The sequence below is a fragment of the Cololabis saira genome, chromosome 2 (genome assembly GCF_033807715.1).
Source record: "Cololabis saira isolate AMF1-May2022 chromosome 2, fColSai1.1, whole genome shotgun sequence".
NCBI lineage: Eukaryota > Metazoa > Chordata > Actinopteri > Beloniformes > Belonidae > Cololabis > Cololabis saira.
This window is the reverse complement of record NC_084588.1, coordinates 16,539,254-16,552,138: the sequence shown is the minus strand read 5'-3', so window position 1 is coordinate 16,552,138 and position 12,885 is coordinate 16,539,254. Positions and strand designations below refer to the sequence as shown.

Genomic DNA, 12,885 nt, shown 5'->3' with positions numbered 1-12,885 from the left:
CGCTGCGCAGCGATGCAACGCTGCAGCATTTTGAGCTGAACATTTGTCAGACGCCCTGCTTCTATTCTCTTCCTGCTGCTCACGTTGAAAGCCGGTTGAAAGCGCTGTATGAAACAGTCATGGATGAGGAACAGCTGATCCAGTTAGTTGAAATGAGAAGTTATCTCTATGATACCTCCTCATTTCACTACAAAAACCTCAATAAAGTGGCAGATGCTGGAGGGAGATGGACAGAGAGCGTCCGATGTCACGCAGTGCTACTTGATAGTCGGACGCTCGCATGCAGTTACACGGCTTTATAGTTGTGAGCGTGGTTTGCATTTTGCTTACGTAACGAAAATCAGCAGAATCTGAACGGCTCGTAGAAGCCACATCACACTGGATGGCTCATCCGGGCGGCTGTACAGACACTGCAGAATTTGGTTGCTTTCCTCCTTCTCTGAGTTGGCAGGCTGAGGGGAGACCACTTTATATATGTTAAAGCAAGAAAAAACCTGTTTTTCATAATAGGTCCCCTTTAAGTTTGGTTATAAAGGTTGAGGTGGTGTCACCCTCCTTAACGCAGATTGGAAGTTGGTTGCATAGTAATGGGGCCTGATAGCAGAATGCCTGCCCTCCAAATCTATATTTGGATGTTCTAGGAACTACGAGTGAACCTGCACTCTGAGAACGGAGAGCTCTGTTAGGAACATAAGGTACTATTAGTTCTAGCAAATATTGCTAATTAGGCCGTTTTGGGCTTTATACGCAAGTAATAAAATCTTAAATTTGGATTCTAAGTTGTACGGGGAGCCAATGGAGGAAGGCTAACACTGGAGAGACGTGGTCTCTCCTGCTGATTCCTGTCAGCACTCACGCTGCTGCATTTTGGATCAGCTGGAGCTTATTCAACAAATTACTTGGACATAAAAATTAGTATTACCACATAACTCTGGGAGAGGATGTTTCTAATCTTTGCGGTATAACTATAACGGAAGTGTAGAACTGTCTCCATTTTTAAAATAAAGCCATACCATATATAGTTAATGTTTTAACAGTATATTTTTTACATTTGTACAATATCTTATCACGTTATTACAATATATCTTTCATGTTTGAATAATATATCCTTACATTATTAAAATATACATATTTATGACAAAAAATTATGTTCTTACAATATATTTATTTTGTGATTACATGATCATATATTGTATAAACGTGAAAGGTTTTTCGTTATGACTTGATAAACATGTATATTGTAATACACTCATAGCATATTGTTCAAACATGAAAAACATGAAAAACATTATTGTAATTTTAACATATTGTACAGATTTGTTCATACAATACATTTTCCCGATATATCGTGATAATGACTGTATTTTTCAGTCACTGAGGTGGCAGCTCTACCATTCTGCACAATATGGGTCTTTTTGCTCACTTAAAATTATTCAGTTTGCCACATACTGCAACTTTTTTTTTGTTTTCTTTTGCGCCTTTGTGAAACTGCAGGGCTTTGCACTGTGGGCCAATGTGGCTTTTTCATGTTCTGTTGTACAATCAGATTAAGAAGACAGACAGATGAAGAAGATAACTAGCACAGCACTGCAACCACAAGTTTTACTGCGAAACATAAAAAGCCTGTCGAGCGGAAAACTGCTCACTGCCACTGACCCCAATAGCACACACACACACACACACACACACACACACACACACACACACACACACACACACACACACACACACACACACACACACACACACACACACACACACACACACACACACACACACACACACACACAAAGATCAAAATGAAAGAGAAATGGTACATAGAGTGCTTATGATGCACCCTGGTTGTTTACTCCACATTAATCTAAAACCCAAATAATTACAAACCATCTTACCGCTGTTTCGATAGCCGGCTGTCTATGACTTTCTCAGGAGGTCTAATTGGGCCTGGCTTATTCTGTCTGACTGTAATTGGACTACTCCTTGACAACATGAAAAGCTCTAAGTGCACTCACCTACGTGATTTAAACTGTGTTTTACCACTCAGAGTATCACAGCACTCATGGAACTTAATAAGACCATTTTACTAATGAACAAAATTCTGATTCTGTTTAGTTCTGCTTTAACAGTATAAAATTAGCCTACCCTTACAGACTGCAAATACGTTTATCTTACAACCCTTCAACGGTGAATAGCTGCACATTTATATGTTGTAGCTGCTTGAACTATATAGATTGATGGTTCTTGAATACAGCAAGCTATGAAAATAACGCACAGGTAGATTTCCTTTAAGTGGGATGGTTACGAGACATGCTGCTGCTTGACCGGGCAAACTCATTCAAGCAGCGTGTTTTTTGTGTCTGCCAGTGAATAAGCCAGAAACAAATGGCCAAATTGTATTTACAAGCTACATGCATTAGAATTCTACTCACTGTGTTTCAAATACCGTTATAACACAAAGATTGGATAGTGACTGGAGTAATGAAACGTCATTCCCTCAAAGAAAAGAAAAGAAAAACAAAGACTCCAGCTGTTAACACAGAGGGGCTCAGATTTCATGTGGTGAACAGCACACCGGGGTTTCCTTAATGGCGTTAAAAAGAGAAAAAAAAATCCATATAGTGTAAATGCTACAGAAACAATATTTCATCCACTGCAATAGAGGATACCTGTATGGGTCCTAAGGCTCCCCTGAATAAAATTTTATGGATTCCCTGCACTCAATGAATATTTTGAGCTACTGTTTGAGGTAAGAGGGGATGTGTGTGCGTGTCTGAAGGGTATGATGGGGTAGGAGGAGATGTTTCAGTATTTTAAATGTACACATAATTAAAACACTTAGGAGTTGTATGAATTAATTAAATAGATATTTTCAACATGGGAAAAGCCAATCCACAGCTAAAGTACAAATACGGGTTATGTGGTTCTTGCTCTACTAATTACAAATACTATAGTATACTCCGTAACTGTCAGAGTTGTATAGACTTTGATGGAATACATGATTGCACCCAAATCTGTAGCAATATTAAATGAGGGTACTGGATGGCTCAACTGATTGAGTGGTTCCCCACATACAGGTGCTCGCAGTTTTGGTGGAGCTGGCCAGGTTCAGGCCTCAGCCTATGGCTTTTGCTGCAATTCTTTCAACTCTGCCAGACTTTCCTTTATGTACATTTTCAAACATTTAAATGCCAAAAAAAAAAAAAAATAGTTAACTGTACTGAATGTAGTTCTCAAGGCCTCTCTATATGACAGGCATTTAAAGACTGATTGCTTTCATTCAATATAAGAGTTGGTCTCCCTCTCATCTTCTCCCTGTGGAGAATGCACCGCATTAAGGTGCATGCCAGCTAAGCTTGTGTGTGTGTGAGTGAAATTATACACTGCAATCCTCAAACAATCTGCAGTGATTCCCAAACTCCCCTGAATGCATAGCAAAAAAGGTATTTTGATAGTGGAGGAAATACAGTATGCTGTTAATTGAAATCTCATCCTGTCATGATAAAATGCTTGTTCCAAAAAATAAGAAATACTAGTTGGATAGAATATCATTACAGTGGGGCAAAAAACGTATTTAGTCAGCCACCAATTGTGCAAGTTCTCCCACTTAAATATATAAGAGAGGCCTGTAATTTTCATCATAAGTTCACTTCAACTATGAGAGACAGAATGGGGGGAAAGAATTCAGGAAATCACCTTGTAGGATTTTTACTGAATGAATTGGTAAATTCCTTAAAATAAGTATTTGGTCACCTACAAACAAGCAGGATTTCTGCTTTCACAGACCTGTAACTTCTTCTTTAAGAGGCTCCTCTGTCCTCCACGCGTTACCTGTATTAATGGCATCTGTTTTAACTGGTTATCAGTATAAAAGACACCTGTCCACAACCTCAAACAGTCTCACTCCAAACTCCACTATGGCCAAGACCAAAGAGCTGTCAAAGGACGTGAGAAACTAAATTGTAGACCTGCACCAGGCTGGGAAGACTGAATCTGCAATAGGTAAACAGCTTGGTGTGAAGAAATCAACTGTGGGAGCAATTATTAGAAAATGGAACTTAAGACATACTGATAATCTCCCTCGATCTGGGGCTCCACGCAAGATCTCACCCTGTAGGGTAAAAATGATCACAAGAACGGTGAGTAAAAATCCCAGAACCACACAGGGGACCTGGTGAATGACCTGCAGAGAGCTGGGACCAAAGTAACAAAGATACCATCAGTAACACACTACGCTGCCAGGGAATCAGATCCTGCAGTGCCAGACGTGTCTCCCTGCTTAAACCAGTACATGTCCAGGCCCGTCTGAAGTTTGCTAGAGAGCATTTGGATGATGCAGAAGAGGATTGGGAGAATGTTATATGGTCAGATGAAACCAAAATACAACTTTTTGGTAGAAACACAACTTGTCGTGTTTGGAGGAAAAAGAAAGCTGAGTTGCATCCAAAGAACAGCAAACCTACTGTAAAGCATGGGGGTGGAAACATCATGCTTTGGGGATGTTTTTCTGCAAAGGGACCAGGACGACTGATCTGTGTAAGGGAAAGAATGAATGGGGCCAGGTATCGTGAGATTTTGAGTGAAAAGCTCCTTCCATCAGCAAGGGCATTGAAGATGAAACGTGGTTGGGTCTTTCAGCAGGACAATGATCCAAACACATCGCCCGGGCAACGAAGAGTGGCTTCATAAGAAACATTTCAAGGTCCTGGAGTGGCCTAGCCAGTCTCCAGATCTCAACCCCATAGAAAATCTTTGGAGAGAGTTGAAAGTCTGTGTTGCCCAGCAACAACCCCAAAACATCACTGCTCTAGAGGAGATCTGCATGGAGGAATGGACCAAAATACCAGCAACAGTGTGTGAAAACCTTGTGAAGACTTATAGAAAACGTTTGACCTCTGTCATTGCCATCAAAGGGTATATAACAAAGTATTGAGATTTACTTTTGTTATTGATCAAATACTTATTTTCCACTATAATTTGCCAATAAATTCTTTAAAAATCAGACTATGTGATTTTTCTGGATTTTTTTTCTTTCATTTTGTCTCTCATAGTTGAGGTTGAGGCATTTGTAACCTGTGATGAAAATTACAGGCCTCTCTTATCATTTTAAGTGGGAGAACTTGCACAACTGGTGTCTGACTAAATATTTTTTTGCTCCATTGAACATATATCCGATAATATATGTCTAATAATTATTTGAATTCTATTCTACTCATATTTTAAACTGTTGTTTTCAGAGAATGAAATGATCTCAGCCAGATCAACTACCGCTGCTGCTCTTATAGTAGTCTATAGGTGTTATCAATGTAATTCTTCCCACACGTCTGGATAAGAGGTACTATGCTGGCTACCAGGTTGCTCTCACTCATTCTTATCACTGGAGCTAACATCACTATGCTGCGTTTCTTCAACAGACCAAAAGTTTGGTATTAGAAAGAAAGTGGGAAGGGTTAGGGTGAAGGGTGGTGCTTTCAACCATAGGGCTCCAGTTCTAGACAACAATTCAACCGTTTTTATACTTTTTTTTTTAATACTTGTTATTTTACAACCTTTTTCTATGTTTCATTCAGGTTTTACATCAATCTACTTAGTTATTGTTATTCACCAAAGTCTCTTCTTTAGGTTAAGGATTAATACTACTGGAGAATATAATCACATGTTTTCTCACAATATCAGTTTAGGTCACAGCACTCCATTCTGTTTGTTCATCCATCCATCTTACTAAGGTCAGGTCGCATGGACCGTAGCCTAAGCAGGGAATCCCAGACAGGCCAATCAAGAGGCACAGTTCCTCCAACGTGTGTTTGGCCTTCCCTGGGGTCTCCTCCCAGTGGAACATGCCCAGAAAACCTCACCAGGAAGGGATCCAGGAGGCATCCTCACCCTATGCCCGAGCAACTTCATCTCGCTCCTCTCGATACAGAGAATCAGCTGCTCTACTCTGAGCCCCTTTCAGATGACCAAACTTCAGTCCAATTCAATTTGATTCATATAGCATCTATTACAGTCCAAGTTGTCTCTATTGGCGCTTTTACACTAGTACCTACACCGGCTCGACTCAACTTGGCCAAGTTTCTTTTCCATAACAACTCACAACGCTTTTTGTTTGTTTGTTTGTCTCGGCGCTGCTGAAAAGTCCGTTGGGAGCCGTGAGCAGCTATGAAGTGACAGAGCTCCTGGTAGATCTGGTCGTTCCTTATCACCCGTCTAGATCCCTTTTTAATTATCTCCTCAGCCACCAGGTTTATGAACATCTGCACCTCAGAGTTGGATCACAAAACAGACTTTTGCGCTGCCATTGCTGGTCGAATAAAATGAACAAGAAGCCGCGAGTCGCTTTTTCGCTCATTTCCTCCTCCTGACTCAGACGTCTGACGGCCCCGCCCCCCGACCAATCGGTGGCATGTAGTGTGATGACGTCAGATGCAGCCGACTCAGCACGCTTAGAACCTCGGCAGAATAGGTACAGAAAAAAGTATCTACTCGCCAAACCTCGACCTCTAGTGGAAAAGCGCAAAGGCGAGGCGAAGCGAGGCGAGTCGGGCTGAGTAGGTACTAGTGGAGAAGCGCGCTAGAGATCCAGAAGATGACCCCCAGACAATAGGGGGGGTTTTACCTGTCATTGTTTATGTAATAATTTCTCATAGGTCATGTTCTGGGTCTGCGGGAAAGCACCTTGAGACAACTTCTGTTGTAATAGATGCTATATAAATAAAATTGAGAAAATTGAAATAGTGTTTGCTAAAAAAAACAAGTCTGGTCTATCAGCTTTCAAACTGTTGCCTGCTATGTACTGACATTTACTGATGTAAGACTTTGCAGTATATACTGCATGCTGTGTTGTAAGCACAGCTTGCAAAGCAGTTTCAAAAACATGCAATGCCAGCAGACGGATGCACCTCCAAAATTATAAAAAAACAAAATATACATATTAGATACTCTGCTATGCCGTCTCTCCACAATACAGCTCCCTTGGCTTTCTTCCAGGGCCCCCAGAGTAGTTGCTGATATTTATGGGCTCCAGCTCCAATTGGCAGTAGTGTGAACATGGCACCCAGAGGGACACGGTAATTTCACTGAATGCACCATCTCTATGTGAGACTTTGAAACTGCCACCATCAACACCAACCAGCGGATATAGAGGAACTGCAGCAGGGCACTTGTACAACTCTACCTGGCAGCTCACTCTCAGTCCCGCATTGTAGGACTGACTCCTGTATTATTATCAAAAATCTTTTCAAAAAGCATATGACGGGGGACTCGGGGAACCCACGAGGGACTAGAATTGTTTTTTTTTTTGCTTAAAGTCACAACTCACAACTCACACTGGAGTTGAAAATGAGGTCTACCGGATTACCAAACTAAGACCGCCCCACACATTCCACATGTGTATATACTAATATACAGTATGCCTCTATGCTTTTGTTCTTCCGTAATTTGCAGCTCTGGGTAACAGATGTTTTTTATACTTACATATCCTTGTACTGCTCAGATGCGGAAATAGTACTGTATATATTAAAACCACGAGCATTTGGCACGTCTTGCTTGGGGACATAGAAATCTTATGCTCCTTTCACTGAATATTTTATTCAAATTTCAGAAATCTGTCCAGGTGATTTTCATCTTAAATAATCTGGTACTGATACTCTGCAACAGAATTGCAGCTTTTATAATTAATGCAGCTTTGCATTCACGTTCACATTCAAGTTCATGAATGATATGCGACAGCACAGATGGAAAGATACTGAAAAGGGATTTCAGTCATATCTGCACATCGAATTTACATGAATATTCACATCCAAATGTTTTATCATTAACAAACATCCTCAGTAGATAACAAGCAGCTAACTCATGAACACATTTAAATAAATGTCAGATTTAGAAATTCACCCTACAGATTCACAGATATGGTTCGGATATGGCTTTTGAAGTGATCTCTATTTGCTATTGCGTTTGAAATATGTTTGTGTGTGTGTGTATTTCAGGAGCTGATCACGACCCTGTACATCGGGTTTTTGAGCCTCATCTTCTCCTCGTATTTTGTTTACCTGGCAGAGAAGGATACAGTGGACAACACTGGCTCCACTGAGTTTGAAAACTATGCTGATGCTCTGTGGTGGGGAGTGGTAAGACTTCATCCCCAGACACTGTGTGTGTGTGTGTGTGTGTGTGTGTGTGTGTGTGTGTGTGTGTGTGTGTGTGTGTGTGTGTGTGTGTGTGTGTGTGTGTGTGTGTGTGTGTGTGTGTACACGTATCTCTAAGTCGTACCAAGTAAAATTCTATTGTCTGTCAAGAAACTTCCTCATCTGCTCCCTGATCCTCATTGTGTTATTCTTGTGTTAATTGTGTTGAAGATAATATGAAGAAGAAAAAGCAGCAAGTTCAGACTAACATTATCCACTTTATTGCTTATCTGAGAGAAGTCTTCTGATGCCTTTGTGCCACAGTCTCTCCATGTCACGGCAAGTGTTATTCTTAGGAGATTATCACCTGCTATACTGGGACAGGTGATTAATGAAACATCCACGTTTTATTTAGGGAACAAATTCATAAATAGGAAGAGAAACTGCCTGTTTGGGTTTTTGTAAAACCCTAAATCTTTATGTTAAGGAAATATTCAGGGTTTTATCAACGAAAAGACAAAAACATGAAACCTCCCCACTTATTTTACTTTAACCAGTCTGATTAAGAGTTGTTTCCTAACCTTAACCAGGCCAATTATCTCCAACACCTAATCATGCATTTCCTTTTGTAAAATAACATATAAAAACTGCTAAAATAAAAAAATTGTGTTTTAGTGGTCAGCAACGTTCCCTCACAGCAAGAAGGTTCCTGGTTCAACTCTCGGGCCCGGCAGGAGTCTTTCTGTGTGGAGTTTGCATGTTCTCCTCTTGCTTTTTGGGGGTTTTTTTTGTTCCTCCCACAGTCCAGAAACATGTATGACAGGTTAGCTGATGAATCGAAAAGGCCCACAAGAATAAGTGTGTTTGTCTACAGTATATGTGATGAGTTTATGACCTTTCCAGGGTGTAGCTTTGCTTTTCTCCCAAAGAGAGCTGGGATTGTCTCCAGCAGACAGTGGAATGCACAGGTAGACATTTATAGGATCTTGTGTTATTCACAAAGCAGTTTCTGCAAATTAAAGGCAGGGTCTCTAAAGACTCATACAGGCAGTTATATTCAGAAGAATGATCCATCGACTCAGACTCAAATCCTTTCTGCAGCCTCTCCCCAGGATCAGTTTAGTCCACAGTGATTTGTTTTTATTTCATGATTTTATTTATTTAGAGTGCCTTCCAAAAGTATTCGCCCCCCTTCGCTTTTTACGTATTTTATTTCATTACAGCCTTTAGTTCAATGTTTTTTTTTTCTGCATTTTATGTGATGGATCAGAACACAATAGTCTAAGTTTGGGAAGTGAAATCTATTTTTTAGAAATACTGATTTTCTTTGATTTTGGATGTCGCCTCCTTGCCACAATAACAGCAGCCATCGGTGCGTAATCCTGGGCAGATTAGCACCTTCCTTTCAAACGTATTAAATACAGACGCAATCACAATACGCGCAATTACTTTCAGGCTTGGTAAATCTCATTGCGTGTGGTAAATTAACCTATTTGCATTTTCCCCTCCCAGTATTTAGCGCTTTCTGGTGGGTACGCCCCATATTGATTATTCATCAGGGCAAAAGTACTAAATGAACAGCGTGTGCTATTTTGCGCATTTGAGAGGCGCAGTCCTCTTTGCACGCTGTTAGTAGATCAGCTTGCACATTGGTTTGTGGGTGATGTCAAGTTTGCACACGTTTTTACGCACGCAAACCTTTAGTAAATCAGGCCCTAAGTGTCATATGATCTGTCAGTACATATACACACCTTTTGTGAAAGTCTCCACAGGCTGCAACAAGCAAGAGGCGACCCTAACCACACTGCCATGAAGCCAAAGGAACTTTACAAACAAGTGAGGGACAAAGTTGTTGAGAAGTACAAGTCAGGGTTAGGTTCTAAAAAAATATCCAAATCTTTGAATATCCCCAGGAGCACCATCAAATCTATCATAACAAAGTGGAAAGAACATGGCACAACCAGTGTTGTGCATGAACGCGTTCAAATGAACGCGTTCAAATGAACGCGTTCAAATGAACGCGTTCATTGAACACGTTCATTTCTGTGAGAACGTTGAACTGAACGCAACATATTTACACATAAAGAACTTGAACGTGAACTTGTTCATTCTGCAGATCATGAACTGGAATTTGAACTGTTCAGATTATGTGAGTTGCAGCTTCACTGTTTAGGTCCAATTATTACGGAATAATCCTTCTTATTTCACCAGCGGGTGGTGCGCATATTTAAAATGCTCGACGAGCCCGTTGCAGTCTTTACGAATGTAGGCTGATTTATGGTTCCGCGTTACACCAACGCGGAACCTACGGCGTAGGGTACGCGGCGTGCGGACCGTATGGTTCGCGTCACCGCGTACCTTACACCGTAGTCTTCACCGTCGATTTAACGCGGAACCATAAATCAGCCTTGACGGGTGAAGAGAGACGTTGCAGTCGCAGCGTCAGCGAGCCGTCAGATGATGATCCGCTTATCATTATCTGCGGGAATTTTACACACCGTCTCCCAAAGAGTCTGACGGTAGGAAACTAACCTTTCTGTGCAAATTTTGTCCACCTGCACTGAGAAAACAAGTCTGAGCGTCTGCCTCGTCAACTTCAAATTTGAAACGTCATGTGGAGTTAAAGCATCAGTCCAGTGTGAGAAAATATCTGCGAGTCCTTAACAATCAAAAACCTTCCCAGAAAGACCAAGAGTTCTGATTTCCCAGTGACAGGTAGACAAATTGATAATGCACTACAATGTTGGAGATTTACAGCCTCTGAATAAAGTTGAAACGCCACTAGGACAATAAATGACTGTATTCAGCAGGGGTCTCCAACCCTGTCCTGCATGTTTTACATGTTTCCTGCATCATCACACGTGATTCTAATTAATGGCTGTTATCAGCTTGTCATCCAGGTCTGCACATGTCTGTTAATGACAGTCATTTATATCAGGGTTCTGAGGGGAAACATCTAAAACATGCAGGACAGGTGAACGGTGAACAGTTTTAGGATAGGGGGGCTTTTCATTCGTACTTCTCACCTAAAAATATTGAAATGAACTGAATTTGAACTAGTTCAAAATGAAAATGGTGAACTATGAACGTGAACAGTTCATTTTTAAACTATGTGAACTGAACTTTGAACTAGTTCATGAGAAGTATGAACTTGCACAACACTGGGCACAACAGCAAACCTGCCAAGAGACGGCCGCCTACCAAAACTCAGGGACCAGGCAAGGAGGGCACTAATCAGAGAGGCAGCACAGAGACCTAAGGTAACCCTGGAGGAGCTGCAGAGGTCCAAGACTGGAGTATCTGTACACAGGACGACAAGCCGTACGCTCCATAGAGTTAGGCTTTATGGCAGAGTGGCCAGAAGAAAACCATTACTTTCAGCAAAAAACTAAATGGCACGTTTTGAGTTGGCAAAAAGGCACATGGGAGACTCCCAAAATGTATGGGGGAAGGTGCTCTGGTCTGATGAGACTTAAATGTAACTTTTCGGCCATCTAGGAAAACACTATGTTTGGCGTAAACCCAACACATCACATCACCCAAAGAACACCATCCCCGCAGTGAAACATGGTGGTGGCAGCATCATGCTGTGGGGATGTTTTTCAGCAGCTGGGACTGGGAAACTGGTAAGCTGAGTGAAATATGGATGGTGCTAAATACAGGGATATTCTTAAGCAAAATCTGCACCACTCTATGCATGATTTGAGGCTAGGATGGATGTTCACCTTCCAGCAGGACAACAACACTTGAGTGGTTTCAGGGGAAACTTGTAAATGTGTTGGAATGGCCTAGTCAAAGCCCAGACCTCAATCCAATAGAAAATCTGTGGTCAGACTTAAAGATTGCTGTTTATAAGCTCAAACCATCCAACCTGAAGGAGTTGGAGCAGTTTTGCAAGGAGGAATGGGCAAAAATCCCAGTGGTAAGCTGGCTCTACAAAGTATTGACTTTAGGGGGGTGAATAGATATGCACATGCCAATTTTCAGTTTTTATTTAAAAAAAATGGCTTTATGTTTATATTTTTCTCATTTCACTTCACCAACTTAGACTATTGTGTTCTGATCCATCAAATACAATTCAGATTTAAAAGAACGATGAACTAAAGGCTGTAATGAAACAAAATATGTTAAAAGCGAAGGGGGGTGAATACTTTTGCAAGGCACTGTATTTCAACAAATTAAATTAGATTTTGTTTTTTATGTATGTCAAACTAAAAGATGGTTGGATATGTTTTCTTTACCGAGATCACAAGAAAAGCAGAGCAGTGATCTCCTCTCCATCCCGTGTTGCTGTTTATTTATCTTTACTCCACCAACTCCAAATATTAATCACTTTTCTAAGCGAACGGCGCTAACGCAGTTCAAACAGCAGGTGTATCCGCCCCTTTAATCTGATTGGTTTAAAGTAAGTCGTGTTTTATCCACTGCTCTGCGTCCCACACGTGGGGTGCACTCTTATGATTGGCTGAAACAAAGGAAGACATCTGATTGGTTTCAGATCCTTCTGTGTTTTTGTGGATCGAGTCACGTCAGGGGAGTCTCAAAAGTCACACGCAAATCCAGCGCAGCTCACAGACAAAAACCCGTTTGTAAATCAGGTTATATTTGTGTGTGCATCAAAAATACATTTGTACATCCTACGCACGTGTGAATTGTTCTGTGCATGTGTGAAACGGTGTATGTATTTGCAAATCGGTGTGTGCATTTGTGAAACTTGTCCTGTGCATTTGTGAAACGGTGTGTGCATTTGCGAATTATGAGACTG

The 12,885-nt window shown here is 41.1% G+C and overlaps 1 protein-coding gene across 4 annotated transcripts in view; it reads left to right on the top strand.

Annotated features, from left to right (window-relative positions):
* The window catches only part of kcnq1.1 (potassium voltage-gated channel, KQT-like subfamily, member 1.1), a 76,522-nt gene that overhangs the window by 26,122 nt on the left and 37,515 nt on the right, over nucleotides 1-12,885 (top strand). For all 4 annotated transcript variants that reach the window (XM_061709234.1, XM_061709218.1, XM_061709226.1 and 1 more), the window contains one exon: nucleotides 7,983-8,123. In XM_061709234.1, coding sequence (XP_061565218.1) covers nucleotides 7,983-8,123 — 141 coding nt within the window. The remainder of the gene's footprint in view (nucleotides 1-7,982; nucleotides 8,124-12,885) is intronic.